Source organism: Cololabis saira, chromosome 23, assembly GCF_033807715.1.
Source record: "Cololabis saira isolate AMF1-May2022 chromosome 23, fColSai1.1, whole genome shotgun sequence".
NCBI lineage: Eukaryota > Metazoa > Chordata > Actinopteri > Beloniformes > Belonidae > Cololabis > Cololabis saira.
The window spans coordinates 34,266,167-34,282,957 of record NC_084609.1 but is presented as its reverse complement, the minus strand read 5'-3'; the positions used below and the strand labels follow the sequence as shown (position 1 = coordinate 34,282,957).

General features: G+C 44.5%; 2 protein-coding genes across 2 annotated transcripts in view; both read right to left on the bottom strand.

The window, feature by feature from the left end:
• The window catches only part of LOC133424182 (NLR family CARD domain-containing protein 3-like), a 179,342-nt gene that overhangs the window by 14,382 nt on the left and 148,169 nt on the right, over positions 1-16,791 (bottom strand).
• Positions 169-3,104, bottom strand: LOC133424335 (E3 ubiquitin-protein ligase HUWE1-like). Its single transcript, XM_061714867.1, has 4 exons — positions 2,957-3,104; positions 626-758; positions 394-543; positions 169-255 (listed from the first exon to the last, which is right to left on the bottom strand). Exons 2-4 carry the CDS (start codon positions 712-714, stop codon positions 213-215), a joined length of 282 nt encoding a protein of 93 aa, XP_061570851.1. The 5' UTR covers positions 715-758; positions 2,957-3,104; the 3' UTR covers positions 169-212.

The following is a 16,791-nucleotide window of genomic DNA, read 5'->3' as shown; positions in this document are numbered from 1 at the left end:
CAAGATATACTGAGGGGATAACGAGACAAGACGAGACACAGGTGTGGACACAATCAGGGCAGATGGGACACAGGCGGGGCAAGACAGAACTGAAAGTTACAAACACTGGGGGGGAAGTGTCAAACCCTGACAGTTTGGATACATTCACCTCTTTACAGCAGAATGTTGGTCTCTTTTAAGGGTAATAACATATTCCATTGACTTGACACTCTTCAAGGACACACAGCTGGGTTCATGTTCAAGAGAGTCTCTTTTCTGATGGCAGAAGACAAAAGTTTAAAATGTAAATATTATATTTATATGGAAAAGAAGTTATACAGATAAAAAATATTCAGTGTATTTAAAAAGTATTACCTTTAACATAAATCATTGGCAGATTTTGGATACACTCACCTCTTTACAGCAGAACGTTGGTCTCCTGTAAACGTAATAATCCTGCCAATTGACCAGTCGCTCTTCAAGGACACACAGCTGGGTCCAGGTCCAGGTCCAGGTCCAGGTCCAGGTCCAGGTCCAGGTCCAGGTCCAGGTCCAGGTTGATTACTGTAATAATGATGTTTGGTGATGTGAGTCTTGAGCTCTGACATGCAGAAGAGTCAGGGACAGTTAGAGATGCTCATCTCACCTCTGAGCTTTGCTCCGACTCTCATGTTCCCCACACAGAGAGGTTTTAGAGGGAGGGACTCCCTCCTCTCCATCCTCACACTGGTCCATTCTGCTGAATTCACGTCCACATAAGCTCACACACACACCTTCATCTGCAGAGGAAACACACATCACTGGTGTTGTACAGAGATCAGCTGATCCTGCACTGGTTTGCTCCTGTCTTTAGTGTTAATGTCACTTGAATGCAGTCAGAAACCAGTGGGAGGTGGAGGAAGTCACTGATACAGCCGTATTCACTGATCCAAGATGCTCTGAAGCAGATTTTTTTCTCAGTTGCCCCCTTTTTCAAACATGCAGAACATTGTAGAACCTTTTCAGTCTGGTTTTAGAGCCCTTCACAGGACCAAAACACCCTTACTCACGGTGAGTAATGGTCTGCTGCACACTTTAGATCCAGGGGAAAATGCAACCCTGATCTTATTAGATCTTAGTGCTGCATTCGACACTGTGGATCCTAACATTCTTCTCACTCACCTTGAACAGTGGGTAGGCATTAAGGGGACAGCCCTGATTCAATTCCTATCTTAAACATAGAACATTATCTGTGTCCATTGACCGGTTCTCCTCATCTATTGCCTCTGCCTCCTATGGGGGCCCTCAGGGGTCCATACTAGGCCCATTGCTCTTCTGCCTCTACATCAGGGGTAGGCAAACCTGGTCCTCGAGTGCCACTGTCCTGCATGTCATGCTACCCTGCTTCAGCACACCGTAATAAAAGTACCTGTGTCATCAACGGAATTGTGCAGCCCTGGATGACAAGCTGATGATGATGATTAATTAGAATCAGGTGTGTTAAAGCAGGGTAGCATCTAAGACATGCAGGACAGTGGAACTCGAGGACCAGGGTTGCCTACCCCTGCTCTACATACTTCCCCTTGGTGACATCATCAGAAAATACAAAATCTCTTTTCTCTCATTTATATGCAGATCTTTGGTCCTCCTAAATCAACAAACACTGTTGCAAGTAAACTAGCTCACCTCACCCCGCATGTTAAATCCCACGCCAGAAACCTGGGGGTTATACTGGATTCAGTCTTGACAAACAGATAAGCTCTGTTGTTGAAAACAGTTTTTATCAGCTACGTAACATCTCCCACCTTAAATCGTTTTGAACCTATAATGACTTGGAAAAAGTAATCCACGTATTAATTACATCTCGCTTTGATTACTGCAACTGCCTTGACCTCCCCCAGTCTTTATTAACATGCCTGCAGTTGGTCCAAAATGCTGCAGCAAGACTGCTGACTGGTACAAGGAACCGTGGACATGTCACTCCTGTCTTGGCTTCCATTGGCTCCCCATATGCTTGAGAATTAAGTTTAAAGTTTTACTTATGGATTTTAGGGGTCTAAATGGGCAGGCCCCTGCTTATATCACTGACCTTCTTCAGTTCCAATCAGCCACCAGTCCCTGAGCTCCCCTAGTCAAAGAAAACTACCTGTGCCGTGGTCACGGCTGAAGCTGAAAGGTGATAGGGCCGTTGCTGTGGAACCAGTTACCCTCAGACATCCGATGTGCCCCCACTATCTCCACCTTTAAGATTAAAAACTCACCTCTATTCACTAGCTTTCCCAGTCCCCTAATCCTGTCATTTCTTGCATCTGTGTTTTTAGGTCAAATTTGTGATTTATTTGTTGACACTGAATGATCTCTCTTTCTTTTTTTAAATTATTATTATCATGTACAGCACTTTGGCTAGTAATATTTCAGTTTTAAATGTGCTTTATAAAGACACTTTAGTTAATTACTAACTCAGAACTTTCCTCATTTTCTGCTTCTGAGATTAAAAACATTAAATTGTGTGAACAACAGAGTTTTAAAGCACAAACAGGAAGTTGAATATCTTGAACAAGCAGAAAGAGACTGGGCCTCTACGTGAGTCTGGTTCCTGTAAATGTGAAGAAGCTCAGAGGTGAAACTGTCCTGCAGAGACACGTGTCCTGCAGAGACACGTGTCCTGCAGAGACACGTGTCCTCCTCCTTCACAGCCTCATCACACAACACTTACACAAGCAGCAAACAACTTCCTCCAGGAACCATGCTTTATTTTGAAAGGCTCCACAGGAAACAGCAGTCTGACTTTAATGCTGGAGACGACAGGTGTATTCCAGGAAATAAAAAAACACCAAAGTTTGATCGATGAAGAAAACTAATCATCGGCCGATCATCACGGTGTTTCTGATCAATAATAAAACCAATAAAAAGGTCATTAACAACCATGTAGATTTGTCTTCAGACAAAAGAATGATCAAAGTTTGCAGGTAAAGCAGAAGTGAGAATAAGTTCCTACCTTCTCCTGATTGAGTCAAAAGACAAAGTTCAGGAGTGAAATCAACTTTTAAGTATGAATCCGGTTATCAGCAGTGGTTCTCCGTCCTCGGATCACCTCACCGGGCCCGTTTAACGCCTGATCTTCCAAGTGTGTTATGACAGATTAATTTTCACTTTGACCGTGAGTCCGGTCGCGTCCACAGCAGCTGCTTGTGAGCGTCATAGATATATAAAGGCTAGATGACTCGCCCGCGCTGCTGCCAATGCAGAGCGACGTCGTCACACGGCGGCCATCTTGCCTCGGGGGAGCTCGCTCACTCATAACATTGAGTTTAATGGTGCATGTACTGCTTAAACAACCTTAATTTGCTCAATTTTCAACAGATTTTCAAACAGGTTGGTTTGTTATGAACGTCAGAGATGTAGTTATGACACTGCATACTTGTGAATAATTATAAACATTGACAAACGTACTTTTATATGAAAATAACAAGAAACAGATAGCTATGACATGGTATTTATATTAAATCAATATTTCTATAGTATTCTTAGTAATATTTATATTTACATTATAACATATATACATATAAATATTATTACCTTATAACATGTATATATATATATATATATTATTACATTATAACATGTATTTATATGACATTATAACATGTTTATATATTATTACATTATAACATCATGTATATATATATATATATATATATATATATATAAATATTTACATATATATATATATATATATATATATATATATATATATATATATATATATATATATATATATATTACATTATAACATGTGTATATATATTACATTATTACATTACGGCTTATTTAAAAGCAACAAATCAACAACAAATCCTGAAATTAAAGGTAGATTGATTAATAATATAAAAAACTTATATATAATAAATGAGCATGGTAAATTAGGTGGACTTTTTTTGGGGGGGACTATCGTCTGATTAATCGGCCATTTGATTTTGTGGTGGCAAAAATTGTTGTTCAAAAGAATGTCAGGACACCTCAGCTGTCTTTCGAAGATTTAATGGAAAGAGGACAAACATTCAATTGAACGGAGCCACACAGTCCAACCGGTCACATGAACCGACAGTCCTGAGTGAGCTGAAGAAGATTAGCGACAGGTTATTTTATAGTTGAGAGCAGGAAAAGACAAAACATCACCCATCACCCTGGCAACCGTGCCATGATCTGTGTCAAAGGAACATGACCTTGGCATAGGAATGAAAACAGGCAACAGACAGTGTTATACCAAAATTTTCCATTACATTCCACCCCTTTTAGCATTGTATGCTAAACCATAATAAAATAGGAAATTTTGCACTGACCTACCCCGCGACCAATATGCTCTGTCGCGCACCAGCCAAACGCTAGCACACCCCTTCTCCAACGCGGGAGTCACAGAAAACCCCGACAGAGGATCTTAGGTCACGGGTACAGAAGAGCCAAAACCTCTCCCTCCACTAGGCAAAAGGGGAGAGTCAAAAGACTCAATCTGTCTAGCTACCCTATCATAGATAAGGAAGGAAAAAACCCCCGTAGGGGAAAAACCCATCATGGAATATAAACTAATCTACTTCAAACAATACCAAAACAAATCACATTCAGCACAATAGTCCATGAAGGGAAAAGGAGAAGAGGAAAAAAATCAAAGGCACTGTGTGACTATGCAGTTCAAGGATAAAATGAGATAACATGTAAAATAATAATAATAATAATAATAATAATAATAATAATAATAATAAAAAAATGACAAAATTCCCCACATGTCCTGGCAAAACCCTCCATGGTTTAACCCACCGTACCACAGGGCTAATGCTTGATTCCCTCACAACCTGTCAACAGGACATAACAGCTCATAATCAGTTCAAAACAGCATAAATGAAAAAAACATCATCAACCTGAGGAAGGATTAATGCAGAATATAAATTAAAGTAGCCCTGGATCCTCCATGGAAGGAGGAACCCACTCATGATTGTGGTCCATCTCCTGGGCAAACCGTCGAGGTGCGGTGGGAATGGCAGAAGCTACTAGTTTCTTCACCCATGGCACAATAAAATACAGAAAAACACACAAACCCAAAAGAATAGTCAGTTCAGGGGCAAAGAGGTTGAACAGTGCAGTTTTCCACCCTGAAATGGAAAACCAGGACCTCCTCTGCAAATGCAACAATTCATTCAGGTGTCCGACAACATGTGTCACATCGATCTCGTTGGTCAGCTGCCTCGTCACAGTGGTCATGGTACGGAACCATATGTTGTCCTGTAGCTGCAACGCCGTGTTGGTCATGTTGGTCGTGTTAACAGCAGCCCTTCTCACCAGCCAAAGAGGGGTAGGTGCCGCCTCAGAATCGTGGTCAGGGGGAGGTGAGATTGTCGTGCAGTTGGTCTGTGACGTGTGATCGTGCAGGCTCTCCAACAGCAGCAGAAGCAACCTCACCCCTATGGAGACGACCAGCAGGACGCTGGTCGCCACCCTTAGGCCGCATCCGAGCCGCCTAAGGGGATGCCATCGGCTGTGGCCTCTCGATCAGGTGCGTGGCGTGCGCGTGGATCAGGAACCCGTCGGCAGTGGCTGGCGTGGATCCACGTGGTACGTCCCTCTGCAACCTCGACTGCTGTCTCCATCACCAGAAGCACTTGGAACGGTCTGTTCCACCTCCGAGCTTTCCAGTGTTTACGTCTGAAGTCTTTCACCACGATGTAGTCTCCACTCCGAGGTCATGGAGTTTCGTCTCTGCCAGTTTGGGGAGGGTCGCCTTAACCTGCTTGTTAATATCAGACAAAACAGACGACAAGGTTGCACAATATCGTAACATTTCGTCTTCACAAAGGACAGTCTCCTGCTGCTGCCTCTTAAACGGGCCCAATCCCTGTTTAAAGGTCTCTTGAAACAGGATTTCAAAGGGGCTCAGGCCATTTTTTGCTTCTCTGGCGCGCCACATTAGCACCACATTAAGCTGGGTGGTAGGAGCAATGTTGTCTTATATCCATGCCCATGTACTCACCGACCTGTTTCAGTGCCGCGCTCACAAACGGAGCGCCATTGTCTGAACTGATTTTTCGCCAGAATCCCCCGGGAATCCCTGGGAATTATCAGGTGCATCAAAGCCTTGGCCACTGCGGCGGAGTCCTGTCTTGTTGTGGGAAAAGCTTCAATCCATTTAGAAAACATGCAAATGATAACCAAAAACAAACCTTTTGCCTTCACTGGGTGTAAGTTCAATGAAATCCATCTGCAAATGTTGAAACGTCTGTCTGGTGGGGGCGAGTTGTGTCTTCATATTCACTCCTATTGCGTATTTCACTCACCATCCCCCACCCCTTGACACATGAAACCTTGTGTCAATTAAGCAAAGTGAGGGAAAAAATTATTGGGGAGACATGGCCGGCCGTCGGGCCCCATTCACACCCTGTTAATTACCCTGCAGTCCGCATCCTCCCAGGACCATATTTCAGTGTGCAAAGCCCTTAGTTACAATTCACCAATCTCAACCGAGGTCACAGCCGAGGACGGAAGTAGCAGGGAGACAGATCGTACTTTGAGAGACAAAGGTTGTTTGGACGCAGTTTCTTTTGCAGCTGCGTCAGCTTGAACATTTCATTGAGAGACAAAATCAGATTGTTAGTGTGATCATCACATTTACACACAGCAATTTGTGTAGGCAGGAACATTGTATCCACGTGATGCGCTATGGGTCTACCTGTGGAAAAAATAAAAAAAACGTATCGGGGACAAAAGCCCCAAAAGCAAAACCTGCAATGTTAACTCACGTAGCAGGAGCCCTGGAAGCAGAACCAACAACAAAAAGATCAAAGTCAGCATTGTCAATTGCAACATCACTCAAATTCAGGTCTTGGGGAACAAATGGATGTTAGCGTTGCGAGTGGTTCTCCATCATCCGCTGTTGGCAAAAGGGTAAGGGTTAAGAACTTGCTGTAGCACTTGAAGTCATGTAACCCCCCTTTCCGTCCACAGTCTGGACGAAAAGTCGTGAACAGTCAGGCAGTCCAGGTAGTGGAGGCGTCTGTAACGTCAGTTTCAGGTCAGTGAAGGCGTCGTCAGCCTCGTCAGTCCAGGTACCAGGGTCTGATGCTTGCCTTGTAGGCCTTCTCCATGGGCAATTGCTGCCAATGGTGCCTCAATTTCCGCATAATGCGAGACCCACTGTCGACAAAAACTGGTGGAGCCCAGAATTTACATAATTTGTTTCTTAACGACCAGTTCCGGCGTTTCTCCTTTTGAATGGCCGTAATTCTGCCAGGTGAGAGGGATCTGCCCTCCCCCGAAATGACATGACCCAGAAACGCAACCCTTGTGGCAACAAACTGCAGTTCGGACAGGCCGGCTTGATGCCCCTGTTCAGCCAAAATGGGTCAACAGGTCCAGAGAAGCTTTAACGCATTCGTCTCAGGACTCACTCGCAACCAAGATAACAACAACATACTGCAATAAGCACTTCCAAACTGCCTCTCAGAGCCAATGACAGTAGGCTCATGAACACTATATGGGTCAACGACATGGCATGCATATTTTGGTGTCCGGGTGCATTATTTCCCTTTAAAATGATTTTAATCAATTTATGACATATATCACTTTATTCTATAAAACCTATTTAGTTTGAATACCTCTCAGGTACATTCAGATAATATATGTTACTTTACATTTTGGCATCTCAAACCCCCAAAATGTCAAACGGTACAACCAATGTAAAACTAGGAAAATGTGATTTTATCATAAAACTCTCTATTCTATTTAAAAATGATATGTATGAACTTGACAGCCAAGGTAGCCAATACAGGTGTCCAAGTAGAAGCCCGTCTAATTTAAAATTAGCTGTAAAAGTCAGGTGGCACAACTGATGTCAGTTGGTGCGACCACATAAAACATTCATTTAAACCAATAAATAATAGGTTAAAGTGAACGAATGGTTGACAACTATGATGTGAATAGATATTGTATTAAATGCATTCATTTGTATATTTGTATAATTATTATTCCGTCTTCAAATGTAAAATTGGACGCTAAAGATACCAAATACCTGGCCACTGGAATGCAATAATCTTAAAATATTGTAGATACAACAGAGTTCTTTTAAAAATACCTTCTGCGGAAGCCTTATTTGTCATTGACCCATATCCAAAAAAAAACACAGGGCACTCATTTTACGGGACGAAACCCACTCCTGACGAAACCGTCAATCAACAGTATGTGACTTCACGACAGACAAAATAAAGGAAAATGATTGATATGTAACACGCTTTTCACAATCATACACAGCTCAACGGCAAGAATCCAATTTCCATACAACAAAAACCAGGGTCGTTGCCCTATAGATGTAGGTTTAAAAACACTAAAATACCTTTGTTTGAAGCTTTCACATACATGTACGTGTACACTACATTTCAAATGTTTGGAAAATGGCCAAAAATATCTATATTTTAAGTATTTTAAAAATGGGCTACTCAAAGGCCTTATACGTCCTTGACCCACAATCCGGTTCAAATACAGTATCACAAAAGTGACCTGCAACCATTCGAACGGTAAATCAACCCAATTCTGACAATTCCACATCATCAATTCCCCACACAGGGAAAAGAATGAGTAAAAAACTATTTTACTTGTATCAATTTAACAAAAAAAAAATGTCAACAGAAAGGAAAACGAGACAACATCTCTCTCCCATTCACGCAGCCTCACGTGAACGCTCCCTGCGTGAACGCGCAGTCAGACAAGCGACACGGAGCTTACACACCCACACACACCCACGCGTTTACACACGCACACACAGAGCGCAGGCGCATCAGCAGGTAATGCTGAATTTCACATACATTTCACAACCTCAACATCTCTGTTTATGTTTTTCAGGCCCATGTCAACATAGTAAAGTATCAACATAGTATCTTCACGAAGCCACGCCATCAACATCCAAGTTTATCTGGCAATTTAAATCCCTAGCTAAAAAAGGGGGGGGTCCCAGACCCCCGAAGGTCCCTGACCTTCAACTCAACCCCTCAGCGGGACTCAAACCCACTTTAATGCATTTACAGGAATCCCAATTCAATAAACAGTTCCAGTCATGAACACTAGACAAAAACATTGGACAGGAGAACCATTAGCCAAAACAGGCAAACAAAAATTCCCATTCCACTAGATCCATCGAGAGGAGTGTCTCTTACATCAGTTACCCCTCCTCCTTGCTGGTCACCGGGTCTCTTGACCCCCGGTCGAGCCGACCCCACACGAGTGAACGTATAACATATTACCATCAAAACAAACGTGTAACATTTTACCATCAAAACAACAGTGTAACATTTTACCATCAAAACAACAGCAAACAAAATTTTAGCATCAAAACAACAGCAAACAAAATTTTACCATCAAAACAACAGCAAACAAAATTGACTGTTAGGATGGACTGGAATGCCGAGCAAAAAATAAATAAAACTAAAACGTTCTACCGGAACCTGACAGAAAATAGTGTGTGAATTCAGGTCGAATCCATTTCACTTCTAGTCCATTTATATCACCTCATCTTATTTGTACCTCATTTTTAATTAACCGGGAATGAGGCGTACCAGTCTGGCATGTGATGCAGGAGTTTTCCTGCTGCAGAATAAACAAAAAGTCCCCTGCAACAATGTTCTAACAGCCGAAAGTATTATAATGAAGCCTTTAACTCACTAACAGTTCGGCATGAGTAAAATTACCGATACTTATTTAATTTTACAATTGTTTTCACGTAACTTGAAGTTTTTTATTTATCAATAACCACGTCTGAGACGATACCAATCACGGGAAAGCAGCTACAACAGCATTGGGGTGTGTACCCACACGTCATGAATAACCTCTCCTGACACAATACTCAATTCCAACGTCTATTAATAAATTACGTTATAATCTTAAATCATAACCTAATCTTAAACAGACAAGTGCTGATTTCCCTTCCATTCGGACATTAAACATAAAATCCAGACCTATTAAATGAAAAACAAGGTTCTTGTGTGTATGTGTATTTAGTATTCAGGTGCTCACGTGTTCTGCAGACCTCACAGCACAGCCGGCCTCTGCGTTTCCACCGGACACCTCACCGGCTCTCCTCGCCACCCCTAGACAGTCCGGCCCCCCTTTTCGCGTGGGCCCTCAATGTGTTCTGCCCCCCCGTTGCACTCTTTCAGCCTTTTGCAGCAATAGTCTCACAATTTTCCTGGCGAAACGCAGGCTTTCTGCCAGTCAAAAATGTCCTTGAGACAGCCAGTCTTCCCAGCACTTTTCCTCATCTGTCCGATGGGTGAAACGGGTGAAGATGGGGGAGGGGTTCTCCCACGGGTGGAGTTGGGGGCAGTGGGGGGCAAACGGACGCAGCTGGTTGAAGTCCAGGCGCTGGTGAGCTCTGCCTGAGGTCCCGGCGCTAGTTGGGGGGGCGGGTGGGGCGGGGGGCGCAGAGTCCAGACCGGGTCCAGCTTCACACACTGGGGCACAGTCTGTTTGGGTGTCTGCCTCACTCAGCAACATTCCAATCTATCTAAATTTGTTTTTCATTTTTCTTTTTAGCGAGTGATAACTGGCCTCTTAAACCTGCAAAGCCTCCAGCTGCTTAACGCTCAGGCTTCCTGTTTCTTGTGTTTTCTTTATTTTGGGAATTTAAGTTGTCTGACCCACAGTTCCGACAAAGGTTGTGGGTTCTATTCTTTTCCATAATTAACTATCATATATCTCACATTTAGTGCTGAAAAATCTGGTCCTTCGGAAAAATTACTCCCAGAAGGCTTGTTGAAAAACTGGCCTCCACAACTGATTATTTGATCCTCTCAAACATGTTGCGAGTCTAAATTTTCAGAAGGAGAGAGGAAAAAAAAAAAAAAAAAAAAAAAACACAAAAAAAACAACACCATGGCTAACCAAGGTCTTCCGCTTATCAGGGTTTGTGACGTCACAACAGCCGGAAACACTCGCGCAGCTCTTTCACAGAGAAAGTTGGATTAAAAATATATTAGAAAAAGTCACGGTTCAGATTTGACTGGAGTCCTGCATCTTTTAAATCCTACAGAAGAGTAGTACTTCGGATTACCCGTTTGCTTCCAAATGCTGCATCTTTTAAATCCTACCAGGTATACTTCGGATTACCCACTTAACTCAAACCGGATTCTAGACGCAGAAGCCCACGACATAATCAACAGGAAAACATTCCAACTCCAATTATTTCTCAAAATTATTTGTTATCCTCCAGACAGTCAAGATTGTTAGCCAGACATTAACAGACAGCTCAGAGCACAAACACAAAACCTCCGCTCCTTCTAGGATTGAATGAGGCATCCTAGCCGCCCCCAGATCCCGTCTGGCATACTCGGATTCCCCGAATCCAGAGCCCTCAAGTTCCCGACTTGAAGTAGTCTCCCTCTCAAACCACGGCTACAGGAGCACTCGTGATCCGTCACGTCTGGCGACCCACTGCTGATGTCGTACCGAAAGGCGAGTCTTTTTCTCTTAAACAAAATTCCTTCATCCACTAGAATTGATAGGCATTCTACCACGCCCCCAGACAAAATCTGGCCCTTCGATCACTAACTCCTAGGTCAGTAACAAACAAAATTCCTTCATCCACTAGAATTGATAGGCATTCTACCACGCCCCCAGACAAAATCTGGCCCTTCGATCACTAACTCCTAGGTCAGTAACAAACAAAATTCCTTCATCCACTAGAATTGATAGGCATTCTACCACGCCCCCAGACAAAATCTGGCCCTTCGATCACTAACTCCTAGGTCAGTAACAAACAAAATTCCTTCATCCACTAGAATTGATAGGCATTCTACCACGCCCCCAGACAAAATCTGGCCCTTCGATCACTAACTCCTAGGTCAGTAACAAACAAAATTCCTTCATCCACTAGAATTGATAGGCATTCTACCACGCCCCCAGACAAAATCTGGCCCTTCGATCACTAACTCCTAGGTCAGTAACAAACAAAATTCCTTCATCCACTAGAATTGATAGGCATTCTACCACGCCCCCAGACAAAATCTGGCCCTTCGATCACTAACTCCTAGGTCAGTAATAAAACAGCCCAAGGTCCTCAGACCCTGGCTGGACCAGCCCTCCCCGGTTCCAAATACTTGGACTACCGGCAACATCAGCAGTTTAGGCAGAGAGGAGACGTTAGCGCGCACCTTATTTCGGCCGTTTTCTTTCCAAAACTCACCCAAAAGAACAGTGAGGCGTTTCTGAAGCCACCGGGTTCGTTCGACCCCAGTCGGTGCGGGGACCTTCCCAACCCCCCTCCGGACGAGAGGCCCTCTTCTCGACCTTCACTTGATGGGGGAGTACGAGGTTGTTGCATGCTTAAAACACCTTCGATTCCGGAGGAGAGAAGGAAAAAATCCGGCACAGATGGGGTCCCTTCGTGGTCGCCAAATTGTGGTGGCAAAAATTGTTGTTCAAAAGAATGTCAGGACACCTCAGCTGTCTTTCGAAGATTTAATGGAAAGAGGACAAACATTCAATTGAACGGAGCCACACAGTCCAACCGGTCACATGAACCGACAGTCCTGAGTGAGCTGAAGAAGATTAGCGACAGGTTATTTTATAGTTGAGAGCAGGAAAAGACAAAACATCACCCATCACCCTGGCAACCGTGCCATGATCTGTGTCAAAGGAACATGACCTTGGCATAGGAATGAAAACAGGCAACAGACAGTGTTATACCAAAATTTTCCATTACAATTTGACTTTTGGCATTAACTGTTAAAGGAAAAATCCACTACTGGTCAACCTCTACCTGAAATGTACACAAGAGCATTGTCCAGAAGACCATCAAAGCGAGTGGGAAGGAGCTGTGGTCGTGAACAAGGGCAGGAATGTCGGCGAACGGAGATGGAAGCTCTTGGACTTCTTCACCACGAGTACTGACAGGAATCAGCAGGAGAGACCACGTCTCTCCAGTATTAGCGTCACTCCATTGGCTACCTGTAAAATTCAGAATCCAATTAAAAATTTTATTACTTGCATATAAAGCCCAAAACGGCTTAGCTCTGCATTATTTGCAAGACCTGATAGTGCCTTATCTTCTTGGCAGAGCTCTCCATTCTCAGAGTGCAGGTTTACTCGTAGTTCCTAGAGTATCCAAATGTAGATTTGGAGGGCGGGCGTTCTGCTATCAGGCACCATTACTTTGGAACCAACTTCCAATCTGAGTTAAGGAGGCTGACACCACCTCCACCTTTAAAACTAAACTTAAAACCTTTCTGTTTAGTAAAGCCTATAGTTAGTGTTTAGTAAACCTCCAGCTGGTGTTGGTAAATGTCTAGGTAGTGTAAACTCTAGTATAATAGTTAGTCTCAAATATAGCTTCGTGGTAGATATGCTGCTATAGGCCTATGCTGCAGGGGGACACCGACATGATCCACTGGGCGGTGCGTCTCACCCTTCTTCTCCTCTCCTTTTCCCTTCCTCTCTTCTCCATTTCCATTTTTATTTATTATAAGTATCTCATAGCTATCTTTTTTGTCCATCGCTCCTGTAGTTTCTTGTGCTGGCCCCCCTTTTTTTCTCTTTTGTGCATGTTTGCAGGCCGGAGCTTTGGGAGCTGCGCGCTGGCCTGCGGTCCCGGTCCCATTGCTGCTTCCACCTGCCTGTGCCAATCCCCCCCTCTGGTCATGCCGCTGCTGCTTCCACATGCCTGCTGTGTGCTGCTGACGTCCCCGACTCCCCCAGTCTGGCCCTCGGTGTTACGGTGTCACCTCCACTCATTCCACCTAACACTCACCCTCCACAACAACCAGCCTGCCCCACCCCCACAGCTCGTGCACTGCGTGCTCTTCGCCGCAGGTGATGTGAGTTGTGGGTGATTGGGGAAGGAGCTTCCAGCCAGGTCCAGCACAGCTGCAGCCACTCTCCTCATCAGATCCCTCTGCCTATTTAAACCCCGGTTTTCCAGTCATTCATCGCCAGACCTTCCTTAAGAATGGCCTGGCAAGTATCCCATCTGTGGTTGTCGCATACATAGCTGCTCGTTTATATGTTGACACTCCTGAAGCTACCTTTTGTGATTTTTTGATAACTGCCTCCTTTTTGTTTGCTCCACAGTTTTTGCCCTCACCGTTGTGCTGCGGTCTGGCTTGACCCCTTACCCACCTACTCCACTCCTTCACCCTCCTGTCACCCCAGCCTGCCTTGGATCCAGCCCGCCAGGCCTCAACCCTTTTCCCCCCCAAACAGCAATAAAGGCCCTCCCGGTTATTAAACCAAATCTATGCCATCCTGTGTCGTGCACTTGAGCCCAATGCCTACAGAGACATAACACTCATCAGGAGGGTCCCCCCTTATGAGCCTGGTCCTGCTCAAGGTTTCTTCCCTCCTAAAGGGGAGTTTTTCTTGCCACTGTTTGGCTTAAGGCTTTTCTCCCACTAGGGGAGTTTTTACCTGCCATTGTTTATGTAATAATTGCTCGGGGGTCATGTTCAGAGTCTATGAAAAGCGTCTAGAGACAACATCTGTTGTATTAGAGGCTATATAAATAAAATTGAATTGAATTTACCAGAGGACATGTCTACGGCTGACAGGTCATGAGAGATGTGTCAATCTGGTAGGACTGGGCAGCAGAGGCTGATAGGGACTCTGTGTCATTTTGTGCCGTGAAATTTCCTTTGCTGTTTGGTGTAACAACCCCACAACGGGCCCTCAGCCTTCCAAAGATGTACTTGAACTGGCTGGCGTTAGGGTTGTTATTCCAGCCACCTAACGCAAACATGTATGAGTATGTTAAACTGAAAAAAAGAAATTATAAATAGCCACCCCAAATTAACTTTCCACATAAATGAAGTTCTAGGACATTATCATAGAATTCAGACTGTATCACAGTGGTGACAAATTAAGCAAACAGAAAAGGACAGACAGATTTGTGACACTTCCACAGTGTTTCCCCTAGGTTTTTTTTCAAGGGGTGGTCGAAGTCTATCTTGTCCGTCACTGTAACATTTTCCTGATGAAGACCTAGTTGAAACGTTGCAAACCTATAATAAAAAGTAAGTTTTTTGGAGCTAGTAAACAGTGTGTGGACATTCCTCTTCTTTTTTCTAAATATAATTTATGAACCATACCAGAGGGTTATTCCAAGAAGGAAGTTCAACAAACACTGAGTTAAAGTCTCATCTTGAGGTTATTTGAACCAATTACGACTAAACCCGCTCAGTTGGTTACAACCCACCGGTTATGAATTAACTCAACTAACCCAGAGTTGTGCGTGTTGAATCTATAAAGACATCATCTATCGAAGGTCGAAAAATGGTTAAACGAAGAGCAACTTATATTTCATATTTCACATATTTCACAGAAATGGAGCAGCATGTCTTCCTCGGGGCGTACGAGGACGAGAGGGCAGTGATTAAAAAAAAAAGTAACACTAATACATCTGCCAAAGCACATGATATGGCTTGGCAGAGAATTAAGCCTGAATTATGGTTCCGCGTTAAATCAACGCAGACCTTACGGCGTAGGGTACGTGCACCTCACCGCGTACCCTACACCGTAGGCTCTGCGTTGGTGTAACCCAGAACCACAAATCAGCCTTTACTGTTTGCGTAAGTTCAAGTCAAGGCCATTATGTGAATTTTCTATTAAAAAGTTTGGGGAAACTGGCTTCACATCCTGTTTTCTTATTAATATGATGCTTTCTAATACAGACTACTGAATGATTTATTTATTAGATGTAACCCCGGTGGGCAGAAAAGAAACTGGAAACAGGTCAAAATGAAATATAAAAACATTGTCCTAATTGGTAACTATTTTTTTCAGATATCATGTCTCCCATATGGGCCTTTTATTGTCATGCTCCAACAAGATGCATCTATTTTAAAGCTAATAAGAAGACTGCAGAGGCGAGAACGACTGGCGCAGGGATAACTGAGCCCCTCACCCCTGTCGAGGAGCTGGCAGTATCAGTGAATCGGGGCCGGCCGATGATGGAGGGGTGTCAGTGTGTGACATTTCCCACAGTTTGTGTTTTCTATTCTGCCCCGCCTGTCTTCCATCTGCCCTGATTGTTCACACCTGTGTCTTGTTACCCCCTTGTGTATATCTGGTCTTGTCTTTCCCTTGCTCCTTGTCGGTCCGTACTGTTTCCTTCCTCCATGTGTCCTGCCAAGTTTTCCGTTTTTGCTCTAGTGTTTTTTGTTAATCCTGCTCTACAGCGTTTTTGGTTCCTTCCTTTTTTTTAAAATAAACCCTGTTTTTGCTGAACTCCTGCCTCTCGCTCTCCTGCATCTGGGTCCTCAACCACACCAGCCCGACAGAATGGACCGGCCCGTATCGACCCAGCGGGAGAGAGAGTTTTGCATTCTGGGAATAAGTGTACCGTGAGGCAGAACTCTCTATTCCTGGTTGGCGGCACCCGGAGGAGGAATCTCCCTTCTGGGGAACACGCCTGGCTCGGGGTGGGCCCCGGAGCATTCAGGCTCAGGACGACGACGGCGTCAGCGCCAGCCCCAGCTAGCCGCTATTCCGGCAGTGGTCTTGGGCGCATCGACGGCGGTGGTCCCGGACGCATCAGCTCCTGCTCCGGTGATGGTCCCGGTCCCCCCGCAGCCAGCGCCACGGACCCGGGTTCCCCCGCAGCCAGCGCCACGGACCCGGGTTCCCCCGCAGCCAGCGCCCTGGACCCGGGTTCCCCCTCAGCCAGCGCCAAGGACCCGGGTTCCCCCTCAGCCGGCTCCTCGTATCCTGTGTTCCCCGCCAAATCAAAGTTCCCCGCCAAGTCAAAGTTCCCCGCCAAGTCGTCCAAGTTCCCTGCCAAGACGTCCAAGTTCCCCGCCAAGTCGTTCA